Source organism: Triticum urartu, chromosome 4A, assembly GCF_056163025.1.
Source record: "Triticum urartu cultivar PI428250 chromosome 4A, HENAU_Tu73, whole genome shotgun sequence".
Classification (NCBI taxonomy): domain Eukaryota; kingdom Viridiplantae; phylum Streptophyta; class Magnoliopsida; order Poales; family Poaceae; genus Triticum; species Triticum urartu.
The window spans coordinates 607,295,419-607,320,236 of record NC_141876.1 but is presented as its reverse complement, the minus strand read 5'-3'; the positions used below and the strand labels follow the sequence as shown (position 1 = coordinate 607,320,236).

The window sequence follows — 24,818 nt, the reverse complement described above, 5'->3', positions numbered from 1 at the left end:
TATGTGCAGCTCCTATCGGGATTTGTCAGCACATTCGGACGGTGTTGCTGGTTTAGTTTTACCCTGTCGAAATGTCTTGTTGTACCGGGATACCGAGTCTGATCGGAACGTCTCGGGTGGAGGTCTATTCCTTCGTTGACCGTGAGAGCTTGTGATGGGCTAAGTTGGGACACCCCTGCAGGGATTTGAACTTTCGAAAGCCGTGCCCGCGGTTATGGGCAGATGGGAATTTGTTAACGTACGGTTGTAGAAAACCTGAAGTCGACCTTAATTAAAATGAATCAACCGCGTGTGTAACCGTGATGGTCTCTTTCCGGCGGTGTCCGGGAAGTGAACACGGTTGTTGGAGTTATGCTTGACGTAGGTTGCTATAGGATCACTTCTTGATCATAGTTTCTCGACCGTGCTTTGCTTCCTCTTCTCGCTCTCATTTGCGTATGTTAGCCACCATATATGCTAGTCGCTTGCTGCAGCTCCACCTCATACCTTTTACCTTACCCATAAGTTTAAATAGTCTTGATCGCGAGGGTGCGAGATTGCTGAGTCCCCGTGGCTCACAGATACTTCCAAAACCAGCTTGCAGGTGCCGATGAGTTCGTGCAGATGACGCAACCAAGCTCAGGAGGAGCTCGATGAAGATCTTGTCCTTTGTTTTGTTTCATTCTAGTTGATCAGTAGTGGAGCCCAGTTGGGGTCGATCGGGGACCTTTGTCGCATTTGGGGTTCTTCTTTTATTTTGGTTTCGTAGTCGGACCTTGATTGTATCTGTTTGATGTAATGCTTTATTCATGTAATTGTGTGAAGTGGCGATTGTAAGCCAACTATGTATCTCTTTCCCTTATGTATTACATGGGTTGTGTGAAGATTACCTCACTTGCGACATATGCCTTCAATGCGATTATGTCTTTAAGTCGTGCCTCGACATGTGGGAGCTATAGTCGCATCGAGGGTGTTACATCTCACCCCCTGCGTCGCTCCGGGTGAAAACTTGATCTGCAGATCGGGTGGCGGCTATCCGTGGTCGTAGCCTTCTGGGAGGCACCGTCTTGGAGTCCTTGCTTCGTCATGGTCCTTCTAACCCCCTCGCCAAGTGGTTCTTCGTAGCTCATATTTTTGTTTGTTTGGTTGTGTCCGAGTGGTTTGATGGTGCTCGGCACCTTTGTATCTAGCTTTGGGTGTGTTCGTTGTGTGCCATGATGGCGTGTGTTTGTTTGGCTTGCTCAGATGTATGTGGTGATGTCTGCTTTATAATATAAAGTAAGGAAAACCCTTTTTCGGTAACACAACACGACGTTAATCCATTTCCATCATGCCGACAAGAAGTCTTCTTGTGTGTTGGCAAGAATTTACCTCATTAAAACTGTCATCAAACTCTTGCAGTTGCTCGTCAATAACAGAATTAAAATACTTTATTCGGTAATGTTGAAGGTTTGTCTTATTGGTCTTTTGACTTGGCTTGTGCCGATTCACATATTCGTAAATTCGTCCGACATGTCGTAATCGCTACTCCTAATGTCTCAGTCCGTACGTGGTTCGTTCGTTCGCTCGCTCGCTCGCTACTTCCTTTCGATCTCCCCCCACCCCACCTCCCACTGATTTTTTCCATCCCTATGAAAACCGGTGGAGAACCCCCCCCCCCCAAATCGGGTTGAGATCCTCTACAGTACCGTATGGTGCTGTAGTGTGAATGACATGTGGGGCCAGGTCCCACATGGCAGTGACTGTATAGCACCGTACAGTACTGCAGAGGATCCTAACCCCAAAAAATCAGATGGTCAAACAAGTTACCAACGCACGATCAGGTCCAAGCAAACCCTAACTCCAGCCCCTTCTCACGCACCCCACAACCCGCCCCTTTACCACCGCTCCTCGGCTTCGGCCCTCCATGCGTCGCGCCGCCGCCCCACCCACCCTGCATGCCCCTCCTCACAACCACGCGGGATTGCACGCCGACCTCCATGCTCATCTAGATGGTCTTGAGACGGACGTCCAGCCTGGACTTGCCGATCTCGATGCGGGATTGCACACGGCCTCTCCCACCGTGAGCAAGCGTGGCTGCACGATGTGGGCATCGGATTGGACGGCCTTGACGCTAATCAGATTCTCCTCCAATTGAGATTGTATGCGCAGCTGCACCTATGACACACCCTTACGCGCGGCTGCATGTACGCCGCCGGCGCAGGTACATGCTTTTCTTGATCTTTTCCGTTCATTGCTAGCTAGCTTTCGACCGGCCGGAAACACATATAGAACAGCCTCGGCTAATCAATTTCCATGGGTTCTTTTGTCTAATACGAAAACGTACCAGTTGTGCCATAAGGGATGACGGAACGCCGGCCTGCACGCAAGCGTTGGACAGACGCACCCAGAGTAGCGGGATGTTGCAGGTTGGCCTCCGAAGACCCGCGGTGCACTACAAGCAGCATTGCAAATTCAGATTGCATTGCAAATTCAGAGTATGGCCTTTGTTTTCTCACTGTCATGGAGATAGATTCCTTTGTGTTCTCCATGTATAAATTGCTAGCTGCATGTATAGGATACATATAAGTACGACGCAAAAAGAATTACCTGGAGTTACGCCACATGTGTAAGAATGTGAACGTTGTAAATATGTTATAATCTATCTGTAGTACCTGACTTCTTCCCGGTGATTTCTGAATAATGTTCATCACTACAGACTAGAACATAATTATATTTTTTTGTAGCTAATAAAGTGGTTTTATAGATGCACTACAAAACATGATGATTATTGTGAAAAGAAACATACGAGTTGCCATAATTTCTGTATGCTCTTATAATTCCACCAGCAATATGAATTACAGCTATACGCAACTTAATCATTCAAGCATTGCTATGTCTTCTGCAAGGTCCTAATCATCCTATTTTTTCATAAAATTAACCACTGCGTTCTTTGTCTATTTTCCTGAACCTACTTTTTTTTAATAATCTGTGCTGTAGCGCTAATTTATTACTCCCTCTGTCTCATAATGTAAGACGTTTTTTGATACTGCAGTAGTGTCAAAAAACGTCCTATATTATGGGATGGAGGGAGTACATAGGTAAGGTCAGCAAGAGTTGTGAGTTTTGTATATGCTAAACTATATGTTATGTTTTTTTTCTATGAATGCAAAACTATCTCTGGTGTAATAAATATGTCCATGTTATTTTGCGCTAAACAAATTATGTAAACCTAGACTTTGTTTGTATGGGTAAGCTTATAACTTTTTTATGTGCTAATGTCAATATTTCCTTTCATCATGTATCGTGATATGCCAAGCAAACATATTAGAGTATTTGGCTTAATGGTTGTTTATTATTTTTGACATACGAAAGAATTATGCAGTGTAATTATCGTGGGAAAGGCTGGCATGCAATTCCGCTTGGAGGCCGGCAAGTCCAAGCTGCACATCCGTCTCTTGCCCCTCCTCGTCTATAACTCTAAATATATGTGTGTTTAAAAACACACATGTTCTCAAATTTTAAAGTATCCTTCCAGATTTTGACTCGTGAACCAGCAAAGAAAAGTTCAAGCTATGCAGAACACAAAGAAGAGGTCAGTTTCTTCCAAGCAGATAAAGCTACATATCTACCCTTTTAAGATCTGGGTAAAAAGGTGTTTTCCTTAAATTATATTCGTCATCTCTTTACCATGTAGTATTACCGAGTGTTGCTTCTCAATCCCCCTATCTCTTTACCTACAAGTAATAGTTCAGTAAAAAGAAAACACACAATTCATATCTATGCATGATGTATACTTCAGACATTTTTGCAAACAAAATACAAGAGAGAACAATATATCCATATAACACAATACTTTTCTTAGGGGTATTACAAAGGAGGCATGGGGGAGAGCTCAAGAAAGAAAATAATAACTTTGAATCTGGGATATGCATTCCACTTCTGTTGATATATTCTATTCAAGGTGGGCATAAAATGATTTTTTTATTTCAGATGTTTGGTCTGATGAACTACATTTCCTTATTTAAAGTACATGAAATGCGAGAAAAAAACTTGTAGTTGAACTTGTAATAGAGGGGGAAAATGATTAACCCAACAGATGATGGTTTTTTAGGACATACCTTTTATCCATAGTTACAATGTCAAGCACTTGATTCTTTAAGTTCTCCTCAATTCTCTCTCCATGTTTACAGAATTGTTTGCCTGTGAGAAGAAGATACCACTTGAGAAGCCTTTACACTAATTGACATCTTGAAGAAAATCCAGATGTAAGAAACAACAACTTCTATTTGGTTCGGTTGATTTTAACTCAGATATAAGAGATGTTCCACATGTTCCAGTCCCCATCATCACATCATTGACTCCCCTAGACTGTGAGAGGGAAAGGGATATCTGAATAAGAACTACTTTTCAGTTACCAAGTTCTGTTCTACTGGTCCCTGTTTTTTTTAAGTTGAGTACATTCAAATTATGGCTTTGAGTATTCAGTTTTGTCCCAAGGTTATTGCTTGCACTAAAACTCTTACTGAAGGAAACTGGCCGCAGAAAACAAAGTGAAATTACAAGTATTTTCAGTTAAAGAATCACTACTCCGATTTTATTGTGTCATATACCTCCAGCTATTTTGCAGGATATTTTGAAGGGGTCCTTATTTCAAACTACATTGAGTGTGCTCTCTTTGTAGCTCTCAATCACTTGCAAGATTTCGGATTAGTAAAGTTCTTTGTACGTTCGTTGTGTCATACCATGGATAACAAGCAAAAACTATGGTTTTAGCTAAGGTCGTATAAGCATATAGAGAAAAGTATGTTTTTGGTCCCTCAAGTTCCCACAAAGTATAGACTTAATCCCTTAAGATTTTTGGGTATAAATTTGGTCCCTCAAGTCTCAAAACCGGATAAGTTTGGTCCTAAACCAGATTTTGAGCACGTTGACCGGGTTTGACAGCCATAAAACCGTCCGATGAACAGTAAATTAAAAAAACTACAAAAAAATCTGAAATTTTTTGGGATCCAATATGCTTACATGCGCAAGGTGCGACCAACTTTTCGTGCTCTTTTGACACTCGAGGAGCTCAAAAAGTTTCTGAATTCTTTTTTGATTTTTTTGAATTACTATTCATCAAGCATGTATTTTTTGTTTTTTCCCACGAGCTCCTCGAGAGCCAAAAGAGCACAAAATTTTGTTCGCATCTTGCGCATGTAAGCATATTCGACCCAAAAAATTTCAGATTTTTTTGAATGTTTTTTATTTTTTTTCGAATTTACTGTTCACCATGCGGTTTTGTGGCGGTCAAAACCGGTCAACGTGCTCAAAATCTGGTTTAGGACCAAACTTATCCGGTTTTGAGACTTGAGGGACCAAATGTATATCAAAAAATCTTGAGGGACCAAGTCTATACTTTGTGGGAAGTTGAGGGACAAAAAACATACTTTTCTCAAGTATATAACATCATAGATAAGTGGTCTGTGATGGGATCTTGATTCTTCAATGATATAAGAGATATAAGAGAATGAGTGAAGCTATATCAGGTCTCTGAATCTGCAAAAATGGAGGACTTCATTCGTTACCTCAAGGATATATTGAGATCACTATTGAAGATATATCACGTAATCTAAAGATGGTGTACGTTCAAAGTAGATAGGGTGCTGAGCAGAGGATGGCCCCGTGATGAAGTCTGCTCCTTTTGCGACAAAATCATTGAAAGTGCTGCCTGCCTCACCCTTTCTCCTTTTGCGAGCTCGATTCTACCAACCTGGAGATTATGAGAATATAAGGTTAGAAATCAAACATCAAGAAATGATGGACGTAAGCTGTGGTCATGGCCAATTCCAAAGATACCTAGCACCTAGCCACAAATTCTATGTATGTTGCCTCGCACTTATGGAAGGAAAGAACCGTATGATGTTTGAGGGAAAATATGCTAATGCCATGGTGGTATCCGAGTTGATGAACGAAGATATCTGCCTCCTGAACAACGTGACGAAATTTAATTTTTTTGTCAGCTGAACACTGTACTTGATAACGATGCCGACGAGCTTTCCCATCGTGTACGCGGCGAGCTTGTCCATCATGTATGCCTCGTCTCATGCTCGTGCATCGCTGCCTCTCCACCGCGCTGCCCTCCAGTCTCACCGCGAGCTCCTTCGACCTCGTCCGCATGCAGGAATGCGCGGCTACTGCCTCCTCCGCCAGCTCATCCGGCCTCGTCCCCATGCGGAAGACACTGGTTGCTGCCTCCACTTCCAGGGGGCGCCCTATTCCCTTCTATCAGCCTCGCCGCCTCCCTGCTTCGCCGGCCTCGTCCCCAAGTGGAAGACGCAACCTGTTGTCTCCTCCGTCCGCGCGTCGTCATTCGCCATGGCCGACATCTGAGGGTAAGGGAGGTCGGCCTGGAGATCTCATCCTATGGAAAAGGTAGCGGGCAGCCGGAGCTCGCTGGATCGGATCTAGCGAGGGGCGGTGGGAGGAGGAAGAGTCTGGAGAGGTCGAGACAGAGCTGAGTGAGGTAGTAGCAGACTAGCTAGCAGCTAGCTGGTTTTTTTTTCTGAGGTAAGTAGCAGCACTGGTTCGGTGTTCCTGAAGTCATTTCGAGTAAATAGCATAAAACTACTACTTTACAGGCTAGGGTTTCAAAAAACTACCGGTTTTTAATTTTTCTCAGATAACTACCAAATGAGCGGTCGGCTGTTTTAAAAAACCCTAATCATAGAGTGCTTTAAAATTGATCGCGATTGTGACAGTTGGGACCCGCATGTAAGAAAACCGTTAGTTTGACCGTTACCTTACATGTGAGGTCCGCATGTCAGTGTCCCTTTGTCATATCCTAATATAAAAATATGTTCTTTTACACATTTATAGACAACCCTTGTAAGTTCTCAGAAAAAAGCAATCAGGTCCCTGGATGTTTTTAGAAAAAGCAATCGGGTCCTTGGATGTTTTCAAAAAAGCAATCGGGCCCTTAAGGATAACTCGCCCACAGACGACGCCGGTAGCTCGCCGGCAAGGCGAAACGAGGCCGCTCGGCCGCCGCGTTCCTCGGCACGAGCCGGGCGACAGACGTGGCTGGGTTCCCCGCCGACCGCTGCCGCTGCTCCTGGCCATGGCGCGCAGTGGCCCGTGCTCCTTGGCGCGGCGGTTGAGCCCCCGACCATGGCGCGGCGACTGAGCCCCTGGGCCATGGCGCGGCTGGTGCCGCCCCGTGCTCCTTGCCCCAGCTGGTGGCGGCCGATTCTCCTTCGCGCAGTTGGCGGCGACCCTTGCTCCTGGGTGCCGCGGGCGCGCTCCTGGCCATGGCGCACGGATGGCAGCGACCCATGCTCTCCTGCGCTGCAGCTGCTCCTCCGCACGGCCTTCGTTCCCGCCGTCGTCCTTGTCTTAGCGCGAGACGGATGGTGGAGGTGGCCGTTGGCGAGTGGGGGTAGTTGGGCAGGGGGAGGAAGAAGAAAGAGCCAGAGGAGTGAAAAGAAGATAGAGGAAGAAGAGACAACTTACATGTGGGTCCCACATGTAAGGTAACAGTCAAACAAAACGGTCAAACAAACGGAGTGTATAGGGGTGGGCCCGACCTGTCATAAAACAGTTTAAATCGCTAGCAACGAATGTTTTGGGTTTTTTGAAACAGCCGACCGCTCGCCTGGTAGTTATCTGAGAAAAAAAATAAAAACTTGTAGTTTTTTGGAACCCTAGCCTGTAAAATAATAGTTTTATGCTATTTATTCAGTCATTTCCTTTACTTGTCTACTGTGGACGCTTCGATGCATGATCGGCCGAGAGAGAAAAAAAGCAGAAAAACCCTCAAACTAGAGCCTCTTTCGTTGAAAACAGACAGTACTTAATTTTTATTTTTTATATTATATCGTATTTCATCATCTTATTTAGCTTAAAATTAGCTAGATGTTGTTACAAGCTGAGTACAAGCCATTTTCTATTACTCGACTTTGAACTTCACTTTGTTTGAGCTCGCTTGAATTTAAGTTTAAGTTGAGCTAGACCAACTCGTTTGAACTCGACTCGTTTGAGACCCTAACTGGAGGACTGAAAATTCACCCATTTGACAATAACACACATATAATTGTCCTTTTTTTTATGTGTCTTACATTTGGCAATATTTTACAATTTATTTCTATATGTCTCACATTTGCTAGACATTCATAATGAACTCACTTAACCCTAAGACGTGGTTTTTGAGTTTGAGAACTCACCGACATACATACACTTTAAACAAATTGCATTTTCATTACGTGCAGAATGTCAAAAAAATATGCTATCCTTTCAATACACATTGTGTTTGCATATGGGACGTCGAGAAAGTGCTACCTCCTTTTCAGGTCCTGCGTGTATCTCTAGGGTCGGTAATTTTACTACTGTAATATGGATTATACATGAAAAAAGTTGTACCATTGAAAATAGGACATTTGAAGTTTCTGATGGTATAAGTTTTGTAAAATATAACTTGCATTATGTTGAAAAAATATCATTGATCTAGGGATACGTGTGGGCCTAATAAATCGGAAAGGGGTAGTATTAGAATGACAGGTATTCATAGCAATAAAATTATAAGTCGCATGTAACGTACACATGTTGAATTATAGTTTATTTAATCGACACTTTTTCTATATATAATTTTATTAGCCCGTGGTAACACACGGGCGTCCTACTAGTCTAACCTTAAATTTGGAGCTAAAATTGTTGCCGCTGGGTGCAGTGACCGAAGAACGCGAATTGACGAGAGGTGAGATGCGAAGTGGAAAACGAACAAACGACTACTCACAAGGCGTGCGGCTGCGTGCGTGTGTATACGCATATACAACAAAGCCCTCTCCTGACTGGTACGTGGGCTTGCCCCCGGGCCGGTACATGTGCTTGGCCCATCGGGGGACCATTGAGCGCTGCAGAATACAAGTATCAGGGAGAAGGCAACGTTTACTCATTCAGTGGATCACGGCACGAACCGGCGGCGGCTCTCTTCCCTTCCTCCTTCTTTTCCCCAATTCTTATATCCAGAGATTGTAATTCCTATTTGCTACCCGAAATTGTGTGCAAGAGAGAAATTGTTAGGTTGCTAACAAAAACGTGAGTACAGAGTATGTTTTTTTCTTTTAGGGTGAGTACAAAGTAAGTGACTAATCACAGCTTAGGCCTGGCTGGCTGCCCGCGTGGGCTTTTACCCTTGGCTTAGCTGTTTGCATTGACACCTCACGTCATTTGATGGGGTCAGTCAGGATTTTTTACTGGGTTCAGGTCAGGCACGCGCACCCACGAAGCAAGTTTGTTGGGTTCAAGTGAACCCAACAACTATACGTTGGCTCCACCGCTGCAGACACGCCGGCAAGCCTCGGGTGCACTGCTGCGTAGCACCCATGTATGCGGCCTTTTGCCATGTAGGCGGGGCGGCGGGCAACAAGTTGCAGTGTTTGGTAAGGCTAGTCATAGTGGGAGTAATATAGCGCACTTCGACAAATTTTTGCTTAGGCTGGTCACAATGGGCAAAAACATAAGCTAGTAACTTACACATTTTTCTAGACTATGATACTACCTCCATAGTGGGTAGGAACATCTATGTAGTGTCATGCAACGATGTATTTATTAGATTATAGACTCATTGTTTCTTGGAGTGTGTGATGTTCCGATAACTTAGCTAGTTACCACAAGCACCTCTCTCTTCATTAAATATGTGCCACATAAGCAAAGTTGTATTGGAGTGTGTGATGTTACTCCTAAGTTCCTCCCCATTGTGACCAGTCTTAGACTAGTCACAATGGGAGTAACTTAACTAGTAACATCACACGTTTCAATACAAGATTGCTTATGTGGCAGCTAATTAATAAGGAGAGAGGGGTTTGTGGTAACTTAGCTAGTTACTGTAACATCACACATTTCAATGCATAATGAGTCTATAGCCTAATAAATAAACTCTTTCATGATATCACTTATATGTTACTACTCTATGTTACTCCCCACTGTGAGCAGTCTTATGTGGTATGTAGTTAATGAGAAGTGGTAACATAATATGTTATTGTAATATAGCGCTTTCCAAAACAAGATGAGTCTACACGTTAATTAATGAAGTCCTCTATGACACTACTACTATATTACTTTGCACTATGAAGATAGTAACTTAAACTAGTGTCATATGCATGACACTAGTATAAGTTACTTCCCACTATGACCAGCCTAACCGGCAGCGACATTTTGGTCGATGGAGAGAGAGAGAGAGAGAGAGCTCCATCCAGCGGCAGCCGAGCGATCCCTTGCGGCGGCCGTCGCCCATTGAGACCAATCGTTCTCTCTCTGTCCAGACCAAACCAATCTTACACCTCCTTTGGTTTGGAGGAATTTGTAGGATTTTCATAGGATAGGATTTTTATAGGAAAAATTCCTTCAGAGCTCTTTGGTTTGTAGGAATGAAATCCTATTCCTATGGAGGAATTCTTTCTATCCTCCACATTTCATAGGAAAATAAACATTAGCCTAGACTCAATGGAAAAAATCCCATGGTGTGAATCAAAAGGCATCTCTTTTTCTATTTCTATGCATAGGATTTGAGATGCATGTCATCTCATTTCCTATGACTTTTCTATTCCTATGATTTTTCAATCCTATGAACCAAAGGAGGCCTTAGTTTGAATCCAAACTATTCGCAGGTCTACCTTTCCGTCGCGTCATCAAGGGCTGGGCTTTCCGCCGCCGTTTCTTCCCTCCTCGGCTTCATGAACGCGGCCAGATTCTACGGACGTGAATTTTTAAAGCTCGGGTTTCTGGACACCCCTTATCCTAGACAACTAACTTGATACATCAGATTTTCTTTTTTTTTTGTTTCTTCAAAATAGAACAACATATGAACTTCATACTTTGCAAGACACCAAAACATTCTAACTAGAATGTGGGGAAAAACTTTCAGATTTTTTTGTCAAACATAAATATACAAAATTATATTTTAGTATTAAAAAATGTATTTTTTAGTATTTACATTGCATGAAAAATTCCGAAAGTTTTTTCCCACATTCTAGTAAGAATGTTTTGTTGAGTTGCCAAGTTTGAAGTTCATATATTGCTCTATATGGGAGAAAAAAAAAGACAAATGTACTCGCATGAATCGTGATGCAAAAATAAATGGCTAGATAAAGGGTGTCCCAAAGCCTATGCTCTACAACATGTTTACGCAGATTCTACCCCGCCGAGGCGCCACACCCCTCCGCCCCGCTCACCCCCAACGCCACGGACTTCTCCTTCCTCCCGGCCGTCGTTTCTTCATCCTCCCAGCCGAGCGTCCAGGACGGCAAGGAAGGTCCCCGCTGGCACCCCCACAACATCCGCAACAGTCGCGTCCTCGTCGATTGGATCTCCCTCCACCCCCGCGGCACCTACATGAACATCCTCATGGACCACACGGATATCTCTGAAAAAAGAAGGGACTACATGTTGAGGAGGCTCATTCGCCATGACGATGGTGCCCGCCTTGCGTGGGCCAAACAGGAGCGCTGCAACGCCGCGGGATTCCACCGCGCCGTCTGTGATCCCTTGTCCGGCATATATGTGATTCTTCCAACCATACCTGAGAATTCGAGCGCGTGCTTGCTCCTGCCACCAGCGACGACGGCGAGGAAGAGCCCTTCAACTTCAAGGTGATATGCATAGCCAGATGGGCGACGAAGCTCATGTTCTTTGTCTTCCCGTCCACAACTATGCAATGGTGCATTCTCGAGTCTCCGCTCTCCCCCTCATCGAGGGAAATGTCCTGTTTTGCCAGAGCCTTGTAAATGGAGTGACCATTTGATGGTGCTGGACACACGAACCTTGATCTTCTCCACCGTCGACCTTCTCACCGGCTACCATGAAGAGCTGAGCCATCTGAGCTTTGGTCTTTGCCGTCTGAATGCAGTTGTTGCGGGTAGAGAATCTCTTGTCCGTCCACATGGTTCCTTTGCTCTCTACCATACCTCCGTTTGCATATATTACGTACTACTCCATCCGTTTCTAAATATATAAATCTTTCTTAGATATTTCAATAAAAACTACATACGGATGTATATAGACATATTTTAGAGTGTAGATTCACTCATTTTACTCCGTTTGTAGTCTGTGTTGGAATATCTAAAAAGGCTTATATTTAAAACGGAGGGAGTAGTTTCGAAAGCTAATATTTATAGCTCCATATCTTGGCAGAGAAAATGGCTTTCACACTTGCTCTTCATATGTAATCTTCTTTGCACCTGTACGTCATCCACTCAATTGAATGAAATTATTCAAAATAAGAACCTCTAAGTTGATGTTGATGGCCCCGAGCCTTCTATTTACGAGCACTCCTTATTTACCATGATATGTAATATGTTTTCAAAAACAGATAGAGTTCGCTTGTTACGTCCTGCTACGATTTTGTGTATATTGCCTCCAAGCTGCAATGTACTATAGCAGCTTGTGTAACTTTGTTCTTAAGCTATATTAGAGTACTCTGCTAATCAGCACATGCCTCCTTCCTAAGAAACTGACATAGGAAGGATTCCTGTTGCATCAACTGCAGTTGCTTCCAATTTCTAACCAAATACATGTATGCAGATCTGGTCTTGCTTGGGTGATACACCTGGAGTTGGATGGCGAATGTTCAAGATTGTGCTCATGTAGTTTACTATTTGCTTGGGCCATACACCTGATGTATTTGTTTCGTACGGTCTGTAACATATATCATGGAATGAACGCTGAATGTATGTGGTTCCTGTGACATGTATTTGTGGAATGATAAACATCAAAACTATCTGTTTTGCACGGTTCAACTTCCCTGGAAGAGCTACCAAGGAGATCGTTTTGTTTATCTGTAACAATCAGATAATTGTTTGACAGTGCAGAGCATGAGATTGTCTATCTTGACCGGAGTGAATTGCAAAAAACATCGACACTTCAGGTAAGGTTCGCAGGAACCACACATCTACGTAATTGTGCCAAAAAGCACTAACTTTTTTCATATTGTTTTTGCAAAAAACACTAGTTGCTCGCCTTGGACCGTTTTAAGTGCGTTTATGACATGAGGCCCCCGCATTCGTCGACATGGCAGCACTGTTTAGACGGCAGAGCCGTTAGACGGCGTTACACGGCTCGCGTGCACCGGTTCAAGCCGCTCGGATCAAACACCCCCGAAGCAGTGCAGGCCCACCCCCAGCCCTCATTCTCTCTCGGCCTTCTCCCTCTCTCTGCTCCCGCTCGTTCGCCGCCGTTGCCCCCTCCCACATCTCTGACCGCCGTCGCCGCCGCGTCGCCATGGTGTCCTGGTCTGATGACGACAGCAGCGAGAACTCTCACCAGTACGCTGACTCAGCTTCAGACGAGGGCATCATCAAGGTGAGTTGCTTGAGCTCGAGCTAGGGTTAGGGTTTGGATTTGGGGATTTTTCTGTTGAGCTTGATCTGAAGTTTTGTTACAAATGGTTGGCTTTCCTTTGCACCTGCAGATCCCTGATACCATGGGTGACTCCAATTTTGAGGGCACTGAAACTGACGTTTTGTGCAATGAACACTCCCTGCCAGCAGAGAGGCATGTTGCTTTCGGCCAGGGCATCCATACTGGCAGGAGGTTCCTTGCTTGTGCTGTGAAGGTATGTGCCAAATTTGTGCTAATTTGGTCATTGTTTAGTACTGATTTTATAGTTAGCAGATCTCGTGTGTTAGTTAGGTTGTTTAAATATGTGGTCTCAATGCTTACTTGCTCAGTTAGGTCATTGTTTATATGTGAGCATGTGCACAGTGTTGTCAGTAGATCTGGCCTGTTAGTTAGGTTGTTAATTAGTTATGTATTTTCTGTGATAGTGGTGGGTTAGTGAGGTCATTTTTTATATGTCAGTATGTGCATAGGGTTGGGAGCACTGATTGAGACTTGTTACTTTATAGCATGTGGATTAGCGAGGACTGTAATTGTTTAACTCATTGTGTCATATAGCTCATATCTATTTGTTCAACACTAATATTACATGAGAGAAGAAACTGTGGGCTAGTTGAATGGGTTGATCCACTACGTACAATGGAGAATGCATTGACCAAGTTGTGGAATGAGTATGAAGAGTGCAAGAGGAGCAAGATTGAGGACAATCTGACAAGCTCATTTGTTGTTCACAATCTGACACAACAGAAGATCAAGCTGCAGGCAAGTTATGATAGGTTGGTTGAAGACGTCAACGACATCTTGGATGCCCAAGAGCAGAGGGCTCAGATACAGAGAGGTCAGATGCAGAAGAAACCTGATGAGAGCAAGCTGCAGGAGAAGTATGACATGCTTAAGAACCTGACAGTTGCTCAAGCCAATGTCATTAGGAACATGAAGTTGAAGCTTGCTGAAGAGAAGATGAAGTTGCAGGCCCGCATTAATGAGCTTGAGAAGGTTGTGGAGCAGACGAAGGTGAAGCTGAATGGGATCAAGGCCATCTTAGATGAATGAGCAGTATAATGTAATATGCTGCTTTTTAGTACCACCAGCATGGTTATGGGATGATGCGTAGTATCATTATGGTTATGTAATGAGTACTATTAGATGAATGATCTAGTAATATCTGAATTATGGTTATGTAATGCACCTATTTAGCATTAAGCACTATCGTGTAATATGGTACTTATTAGTTATGGTTATGTATGGATCTTCCCGTTATGCTGAATTTGATGCTGTTAGTTGGTTTTGTCGATGCCGAGAGACCCTAGACTCACTTGAGTGGTTTTGTCAATGCCGAGAGACCCTAGAATCAATTGGGTGGTTTTGTCGATGCCGAGAGACCCTAGAATCCCTTGGTGGTTTTGTCGACGCTGAGGGAACCTAGAATCACTTTGGTGGGTTTTTCGACGCCGAGAGACCCTAGAATCACTTGGGTGGTTTTGTCGACGTTGAGGGACCCTAGAATCACTTTGGTGGGTTTTTTGACGTCGAGGGACCCTAGAATCACTTTGGTGGGTTTTTCGACGTTGCACTACTAGGGAAAACCTTATACACAGAATCTTAGCAGCAGCGCGGCATAAAAAGAGGTGCTGCTGCTAATTAGGAGCAGCGCGGCTAAGGAAAGCTCGCTACTGGTGCAAACTTAGCAGTAGCGCGTGATGCTTAAACCGCGCTGCTACAAAAATCCACCGACAGTACACAACGACCTAAGTTTACCAGTAGCGCGGCGTCAGGAAGCACGCTGCTGCTAACGCCATAGTAGTAGCGCGCTTTTTTGTCACGTCGCTGCTGCTAATTTTGAAATTGTGCACACGGTTGGCCCGTTTAGCAGTAGCGCGTGATAGAAAAGCGCGCTGCTGCTACGCTCTTAGCAGCAGCGCGCTTTTGCTCCCGCGCTACTGCTAAGACGCAACACCCACCACCTTTTTCCACCTCCCCCTCCCCATCTCCTCTCCTCCCCTTTCCTTACCTCCCACATCCTCCCTCTCTCACTCTACTAGCCTCAAAGGATCCAGGATATCCAACATACGCGGCTCGTGTGCCTGAGGGGAAGTGCTACGTCGAGACACGGCCCGCGGAGGTGTTCTTCCTGCGGTTTGACCATATCTTTGAGATGTTTCTGACAAGGCGGCTCGATTTTACAATCGTCCGCCTTTTTGCGCTATATATGAGCTCCGTCATGAAGAGTGAAGAAGTCTTGCAAATCTGTGTGGCGGATCCGTACTACATGAACGAGTCTTTCTTGAGTCTCGGCGACTTTCAACGTGAAACTGCTAGGGACTACCTCCAAAACTTCGTGGTACAGAATAAGGACCGGGAAATTGTCCTCGTGCCTTATCATCCAAAGTAAGTCAGTTCCGAACAACCCTTTCATATATTTCAATCATTCCTTTTCTCTCTATGGGGAATAATTTGAGGTGTCTTTTCCCCGCAGCAACGGGCGCGCCGTCCTTATCATTCTTTACTCGCAAGTCTCCCACGCCGTGTATTTTGACCCTTCCAGAGACTATGAGAAAAAAGACTACACCCACATAATGAATATTCTAGATGATGCTCTCAAAGGCTTCAGCTTTAGAGGTGGCCACATGCAGATCAGGAAACAAAGGAACAAGAAGATGGGTTTCGCGCATAAAACTAACTTCTCCTGCATCCATGTCCCAAAATCAAGCAAGAAGGATGGATTCTACATCGTCCATCTCATGATTCAGTTTAACACGGATCACCAAAAGCTTCGCATGAGAAGCAGAAATGATGATCATATCCACAAGTGGCTAGAATCTCATGAAGAAGCGGATTATAAACTTAGAGATGACTTCTTTCGCATCCAAAGCGACATTGCGACAATCATCATGAAAGAAGTCGTCGATGAGAAGGGGACGTTCCACCACGGCCCTATATCGCGAGCTGACGTCCGAACTCGCATAGGCATGCAACGTCTAGACCTCACGCCGTTCAAGAAGCTAGGGTCCATCCTCGATGATATGGAAGGATGGAACTTCTAGTGATTTATGATGCCGATGATGATGATATGTGTCGGTTGAACTTGTATACTATTTGTAGCGATGAAACTTTGTGATGTCCACGATCCCTGCCGAACTTGCGTAACGCTACTTTGTTAGTTTGCGTACGATGACGTGCGTACCTCTAGTTAATTAATTTGCGTACTGTATGTTGCATCTAGTTGCTAACCCTTTCTTTTTCGGTGTTGCTCTAGTATATTTTGTTGCATATATATGATTGTACATCCTCTTCATGAACATGCATCTCTAACAGGTACCTAGTTTCTTGATGGCGAGATGGAACTGCTATGTCGTGTACAAAGGGAAGGTTCCAGGGGTGTACAACGAGTGGCATGAGTGTCAGGCGCAAGTGAATGGGTTCTCGGGCGCCAGCCATAAAGGCTTCAAAAGCAGACAAGAAGGAGAAGCTAGTTACTTGAGGTTCACGCTAGCGCGAGAGAGGACTCGTAACCGCCACCTCATGTACTGCATAGTTCCGCTCTCACTCAGAGTGATAGATCTTCTCGCGTATACCTTTGTTTAGATGGATGACATTCTAGTTGCAAGTATTCGAGACTTGCATGTATCGCTATTTTCGAGATGATGACAAGATACCACGTTGGATGATGATTATGATGAGACTAGTTGTATGTATATGCTATGATTACATTTCTGGTCTCGCAGACATTTGTATGTGTATCATGATGACATTTGTATGTGCTAAAGATTTTTCTATAAAGCCTGTTCAAATACAAAACAAATATGCCAAAAAACTACTAAAATTAGCAGTAGTGAGTGGAGAAAAGGTAGCAGCAGCGCGGTAGTAGCAGTAGCGCGTACAGGAGAAGCACGCTATAGCTATTAGCAGCAGTGAGCTTCCACTAAGAGCGCTGCTGCTACACTTGTGTAGCAGTAGCGCTGGTGAGCACGCGCTACTGCTACGTGTTAGCTGTAGCGCCTTATTAGTAGCGCCGGTCCCCGCGCTACTGATAGACCTAAAACCCGCGCTGCTGCTAGCCTTTTCCCTAGTAGTGTTGAGGGACCCTAGAATCATAGTAAGCATCATCATCACCATGTAGCATAATAAACAACCAGAATCACCAGCATCACAACCAACAAACTCAACATCTAGTCCATCCAAAGGCAACATTTAACATAAACATCCAAGACAGCCAACATTGTCAGATTCTCACATCCATCCAAGGCAACATTTACGATAAACATCCAAGACATTTAACATAGGTTCTCACAGCCAACAAAGGCATCATAGGTTCAAAGTCAACAAAGGCATCGTCTAGTTCAATGCCAACAAAGGCAACATGTAGTTCAAAGCCAACATAGGCATAATCTAGTTCAAAGCCAACAATGGCATAATCTAGTTCAAAGCCAACAATGGCATCATAGGTTCTCACAGCCAACACAAAGGCATCACAAGCCAACAAAGACAAAGGCAACTAGTTACCAAAAGCATAGAAGTACTCTTTCAACTTGTATGAAACAGTCCTTTTTCTTCCACTCTGTCTTGGAGCTTGAAAAGTTGACCTATTTCCTGCAGCAGAGGTAGAGGCTGTACCAGTAGTGGTAGATTTCTTCCTGGGAGACCTCCTTGGAGGAGCAGAAGGTGTAGTGGTACCAGGTGTAGCTTTCTTCCTGGGAGACCTCCTTGGAGGAGCAGAAGGTGTAGTGGCAGCAGGTGTAGGAGCAGTAGTTGATGGAGATGGCCTCTTCCTTGGTGGTGCAGCATTAGATGAAGATGACCTCTTCCTTGGTGGTGCAACACCTGTAGATGCATTTGTTGTTGAAGTAGAAGCCTGTGACCTATTTGTCTGCATTTCAAAAACAATTAAGGATTGTGAGTTACAATGGAGACAAAATAAAGAGAATTGAGGTGCTACACTAACTAACATGATGCTGGTTTATTCTCATAGCAAGAGCTGGCTTGAGGGGCTTGGAGCAAACATTGTATCTATGCCCTACAAGTTTGCAGTTGTTGCAAGTAATAGATGCCATCCTAGATGTATCTCTTGGTGCTGGCTTCTCAAATTGGGTTTTCCTCCTTTTTGTTTGTTGCTCCCCAACCTTGTCTTTGAATACTATAGGCTCTATGTGTTGAGTTCTTGTCCTTGGCCACAGGTTTGGACCAGGCACAGGAAATATGATATGTGCAAATGCTTTTTATACATTTCCTTTTTGAAGAAATCAGCCACAAAGTCCTCAGGCCGCAACTTAGCTTTCGCTATTGCAGAAAGTGCATGATTGCAAGGCATAGCAGTCATATCCCATTTCCTACATCCACATGTTATGTTCAGCAAGTTCACTGAGTAGGTGTTTTATCCACTAGTAACTTGGTAAATGTTAGGACCAGCCATCAAAGTCCGGCACCACCTTTAGTAGTACTTTGTCTCCTCTAACATTTTAGCATAGGTAGGGCAAATCTCCCAATTTGATGTCTCTGTCTTAGTTCTATTCTTATTAAATTTAACCATCAGTTTTGTCCTAATTCCTTCTATCATGGTCACTATTGGCTTGCCTCTGACATCTAATATCATTTTGTTAAACACCTCACTGAAGTTGTTCACAACCAGGTCAGTTTTGCAATTAAAATCCATAGCATTCCTAGCCCAAGTATGAACAGGTATTTTGTGAAGCCATGTCCAAGCAGCCTTACACTCTCTTTTCAAAGCATTCATTGCATCAAGATGTTCATTCTCAGTATAAGAGTAGCTAGTTGCATCCATGTGTTTGTTTAATTCATCACCTCTAAAACCAGCAGTTTGGAAATTCTGATAGATATATCTAAGGCAGAATCTTTGGGGACAATAGGGAAAAACATGGTTTATTGCATTTAAAAGCCCCTGTTTGAAACAATAGGAAATAAAGCTAAGTAGTGGTCCTATGAAATAAAGCTAGAGCAATGTGCATATGAAACAATGGCAATATGGTATAACTATGAGAAGAGAAGTTTACCTTCTGCCTATTAGAGATGATGGTATAATAACCAAACTTCCCACTTTCTCCACCAAGTGCATCTTTAAGCTGTGTTAAGAACCAGGTCCAACTATCTTTGTCCTCTTTGTCAACAACTCCAAATGCTATAGGGTAGATATTATTGTTTCCATCCCTTCCTGTTGCAGCAAGGATCTGTTGACCTGTTGACAGCTTGATAAAACAACCATCTACCCCTGCAAAGCTTACAATTGTGAGAAGATAGTGTATGTAATGTGAGCACATAAACAATTCACAAGTTAGTAAATACAATGTACCTATGAATGGCCTGCATCCATTCAAAAACCCATCTTTGCAAGTACTTAGATAGAAAAAGAGGCCATGAAACCTAGGGTTTTTTCTTGGGTGCTCTGGTAGATGCCTAGTAGTCACAACACATCTAGAGCCTGGGTTTGTATCCAACACAGCCTGCAAATAATCTCTTATTCTAGTGTATTGTCCTCTTTGATCTCCTTGGACAACCTTCAATGCTTGCTTCCTATCCCTGTAGGCCATATGGGTGGAGATCTCTACTCCATATTTCTTCTTCAGTGTCTACATTATTATGGTGACTGGTGTCCCAATATCAACTCTCATAATTGCCTCACACTGGTGTGCAACCCATTTTGCAGTGACCTTGGTGTTCTCTCCTACTGCTGGGCATGTGTGCACAAAATTTGCCTTCCTTATGCAAAAAGTAGTCTCATTTGCAACAACAAAAGCTGCAATAAAGAAAGGGCATTTTGCATTTGTGCACACAACTATGATGTTTTCATTGCAGTTTCTGTGGAACTCATAATTCCTATTTTGAGTTATGTGCAATGTCTGAATTGCTCTCCTAAACTGATACACATTGAGGAAACAAAGTTTTCTGCAAAGCTGTTCCTCTGGGTTCTCTCTCTCCTCACTGTACCAGTTCCTTGGCAAAGATCTCACTGATCTGCTCTTCCTTCCATTGGGCATAACAAAATGTAGTTCCTCAGCTCCATCATCATATTCCTGCTTCAAAATACCAAGATCGGCCTCCTCATCTGATGATGGTGCCCAAACATCCTCAAATCTCTGTTCCAAGCTAGAATGTGACCTCTGTGTTGGCCCTTTTCTAGCTTTCTTCTTCTTTGTAGGCTCCTCTTGCTGCTCCACCTGCTCATCTTGCTCCACCTGCTCCTCTTGCTCCACCTCCACATGCTGCCCTTCCTCATCTTCCTCATACACTTCATCCACATCAATGTCTCCATCAAAATGAATGAGTGGATCCTCTCTTTGCCTCTTCATCTCATTAAGCCTCTGAAGATAGTACTCATCTGCATCCAGATCCGAATCGTCTTCAGTTAGAAGAATTGGTAGCTTCTGCTTAGCCTTATTTACATGCTCAGCTGCAATCTTATGTTTCCTAATTTTGGCAATCTTTGTTCTCCTCTTCACATCCATTAATGTCTCCAGTTCATCCTGATCTGCTGCATTGCATTGACCCATGGCAGCATCTGCTCTGCTGTGTGGGGTAGAACTGCAGTGGCTCTGGCTGACTCTGTATTTTACTTTTTGGTGGTGATCTTAAGAGAACACCAGAAGGATTTACTACATACACATGTTTCTTTCCTAATTGGCTCAAAGGAACCTGCTCCACATACAAATAGCCCGAGTTCAAATCTGTAGGTCTTGGATCAGTGCCCCTAACCACTGTCAAGTTCACTACATTCTGATCTTTGTTAGGAATATGGTCAAGCAATTCATCTACCTTACCCCTCTGTCTCTATTAGGGCTACCAAATTATACTCCCTCCGTTTTTATTTAGTCCACATATTAGGTTTGGTCAAAGTCAAGCTTTATAAACTTTGACCAAGTTTATAAACAAAAATATTAACATATACAATAACAAATCAATACTATTAAATTTATTATTGAATGTACTTTCACATCATATAGATTTGTTACGGTAAATGTTTATATTTTTTTCTATAACCTTGGTCAAACTTTACAAAGTTTGACTTTAGTCAACTCTAATATGCAGAGTAAACAAAAACAGAGGGAGTAATATGTTATGTCTGAAATGCAAACTGATCTCTCCAAGTTGTCTCTGCCATGGAAGTGCATTCTAAATTCCCAAACATCATCATTCAAACTACACACAAATAATTATCATAGCTTTAATTAATAGACCACTAAGTACTGTAAATAATAGAGCACCAATGTACTGTAAATAAAAATGCATAATTCCTAAAACAAAGCACTAAAATAGTGTAATCAACAGAGCACTAAACTACATCATTAATAGTGACGACAAATCAACCACAACTAAATCACAATTAAGAGAGCACCAATTAACAGTGCCAAAAAACCTAACCCTAACCCTAGAATCGATCTACAGGAAGAGGGAAGAGGGAACTCACTAAACGCTGCCAAATGACAAGGCAATCCGGTGGCTCTCCGTCGGATTCTCCTTCACTGCCCTGGCCCAAGATCTTGCCGCCGCATATTCGAGACAGTGCTAGGGGTTGTGGCTGGGGCTGCTCTCGTATCCGATGGCCCGCTAGGGTTTGAGCTCCCGCATATATCTCCCACCGGTGGACCATCGTCTCCAACGTCGGCAGACCCGCTGCAGTCGCCGCCTGCGCCGCCAGCCGTCGCCATGACTGAGAGGAGAGAGTGCGGGGGGGGGGGGGGGGGGGGGGAAGAGAGGGAGAGGAGCAGACCGGGCGGGGAACGGCTCGAAGACCAGTGGCCCGGCTTGAACTGGTGCGCGCGCGCCGTGTAACGCCGTCTAACGGCTCTGCCGTCTGAACAGTGCTGCCACGTCGACGGATGCAGGCCCCTCATGCCATAAACGCACTTAAAACGGTCCAAACGAGCAACCAGTGTTTTTTGCAAAAATATTATGAAAAAAATTAGTGCTTTTTAGCACAATTCCGTAAATGTGTGGTTCCTGCAAACCTTGCCTGAAGTGTCGATATTTTTTGCAATTCACTCATCTTGACCGCTGTTGTTTTGATATGCAGCACCGCCGCTGCGCAAATATTTGCTTTGCAAATTCAGAATAGGTAAAGTTGTCAGTGAGTGTCATCTCTTTTCCAATTTTCTGTGCTTGCGGTAGGCTGATGCTGCTATTTCTTACAGGTCAGCGGCTGGCATGGTGGCTCATCCCGACGGTGCTGCAGCCCGTCGGTTCTTGACCAGACTAATGCAACGTCCATGGTTGTTAAGTCCGTGCAGCCTTCGACAAGCCTTTGTTCGTCCATGGGACAGACCCAGGCTCACATCATCTGCAGGCTGCAGAGGTGGTTGTTGAGGCCATGCAGCCTTCCACAAGCCCTTGTGCATCCGAAGCACTGGCTGGTGGGTGCAGTTCTACACTATTCTCGTCTCGGCTTGGCCATGGGCTGAACTGAGGCCACGAGAGGGAGCAACTACAAATACACAGGATGTGTCAACGAACAACTTGACTAGGAACCGTATGGCTTCAGCCTCCAGAGCTCATGTCTCTTCTTCCTCTCGTGCTCCTCTCCTCTCCTGTAATGGCTAGAACTTGGTGAATCCATTGCTTGTAATCCCAATTGATGAGCAATAGATCCATGTGAGAGGTGTGCTGCTAACAGCCAGACTCACATCACCCTCCGTGGTTCCTAGTCCCTGTGCAGGTCGGGTGATAGCATGCAAATGCACACCCCTCGAGCGCTCCCCCAGCCGTGTAGCATAGCATATGGGCCGGCCCATATGCACTTTTCTTGTGTCCTCCCGCGGTTTGGGATGGTTTTAGAACCTTCCCTAAACTAGTTTTTTCTTTTCTATATATTTTTCTTTCGGTTTTTTGGCTATCTTGTTTCCTTCTTTTTCTTTTATTATTTTTTAATTTATTGATTTTTTCATGAACATTTTTTTTAAACTGTGATTTGGGGATTCAAAGGAGAACATGATCCACCGGTCTTCGGCTCAGATCCGTAATATTTGAGTGTGGAGAGGGAGGGGTGAAATGAGGGGTGCCTTGGATGGGGAAAGAAATGGAGAGGATGAAGAAGAATAGTCCGCTCGGGCTGGCTAGTGGTGGCCTTATGGGAAAGGGTATGGCGCCCTATGTCAGGTCGTCGTGCTTCTGACCATGGCGCACTAGACCGGGGCGTCATACATCGAAGATCAACCTGACGTGGCAGTCAGCGCTCACTAGTATGGCGCCCTTGACCAAGGCGTTATGTAGTCTAGCTTGGCGTCCCGAGGGCGGGCGTCATGCAGGAAGGGTCATGATTTTTTGTTTTGTTTTTGAAAATGGGTACATTTTGTGCTGAACTTTGCCAAAAGGGCCAATTTTTATCATTTTTCGCATTAAGCTTCTCCCTGGGCCTTCGGCCCTGCGGTCGCACAAACCCATAGAAGGTTAGAAGCCACAGGGAGTTCGCAGGAAGCCACAAATCTGATTGCTGCACTGCTACAGGTTACAGCGACGCAAATGCTGGCGACGAGCACAGTCCAGAAGCAGCAGGAGCCAGGAGCGATCGCCGACGACTCGCTGCAGTCCGCAAACCAAAAGGTTTATTTGCCCACTTCCCACCTAAAATATGAGAAAGGATAATCAACTTATATTTTGGCTAGTCATAATATTGTAGCCAAGTCATTCCAATATACTCACATTAGTGATAAAAAACTCAAATACTTATTGTTAAATTTTCAGTAGCCCTCGAAGCAAAGCATAACTCGCATGCCCCTAGGGAAATAGATTGGGAGGAATACACCATTCCTCATTCCTGAGTGACACACATAAGGTAGTCAATAAAAAATAAATCATGCTCAGACTTCATCATAAAACCATAGGCTATCGCTTTCATGTATAAGGGCTCACAAACCTTAACATCCATATTAATACTAAACAACGCTTTTGGGGTTCAAACAATACATATATAGGACAAGCCCAGGCATCATTAGAGTTTTATTGGTATGTTCCATGATTTCTAATGCAAATAACTGTTTAAAACTCTATGAGAAAATTTACAACTATGAATTACTGATTCTTGTTGCTTTAAATCCTGTAGGGTCTCTTTTGACTGTTTTGAGTGAGCATTTGGATGCCTAAACTTTTGTTCATGGCTCCAGCTGTCAAATAAAGCTATTAGCTGCCATATTCATTTTAAGTTTCTTTTTTTATCAAATTATGTGTGCCGAATTGCCGATCGTATTGTGTTGGAACTATTGGTTGTTTGACTTTCGATTTATTGTGATTTTTTTATGGTTCACAAATGTAGTACTTACAGTTGCATAATATCTTCTTTAGGTGGGTGGGAAATGGGTGACATAGAATCAAGACCATGTAGGGATGTTTTGCCGTTCCCTTGAAGAACTTTGCAACTTCAGATAGACAAATTCATTTGTGTGGATCATCGTTGAATTCAATATCTCCTTCACGGCTACACCCACCTTCCAAATTTTAAAGGGAATCAATATGCGGCGGTGCATGCATGTCATCGATGGGTTTCCCAT

The 24,818-nt window shown here is 43.9% G+C and overlaps 1 protein-coding gene and 1 pseudogene across 1 annotated transcript; both read left to right on the top strand.

Moving 5' to 3' along the window:
- The first annotated feature begins 7,110 nt into the window (after positions 1 to 7,110).
- On the top strand, positions 7,111 to 12,582 carry LOC147977249 (uncharacterized; annotated as a pseudogene).
- A 630-nt stretch (positions 12,583 to 13,212) lies between these two features.
- LOC147977248 (uncharacterized) lies at positions 13,213 to 14,382 on the top strand. Its single transcript, XM_087519936.1, has 3 exons — positions 13,213 to 13,293; positions 13,403 to 13,546; positions 13,924 to 14,382. The coding sequence occupies exons 1-3, from the start codon at positions 13,213 to 13,215 to the stop codon at positions 14,380 to 14,382; spliced, it is 684 nt and encodes a 227-aa protein (XP_087376062.1).
- The last annotated feature ends 10,436 nt before the right edge of the window (positions 14,383 to 24,818 follow it).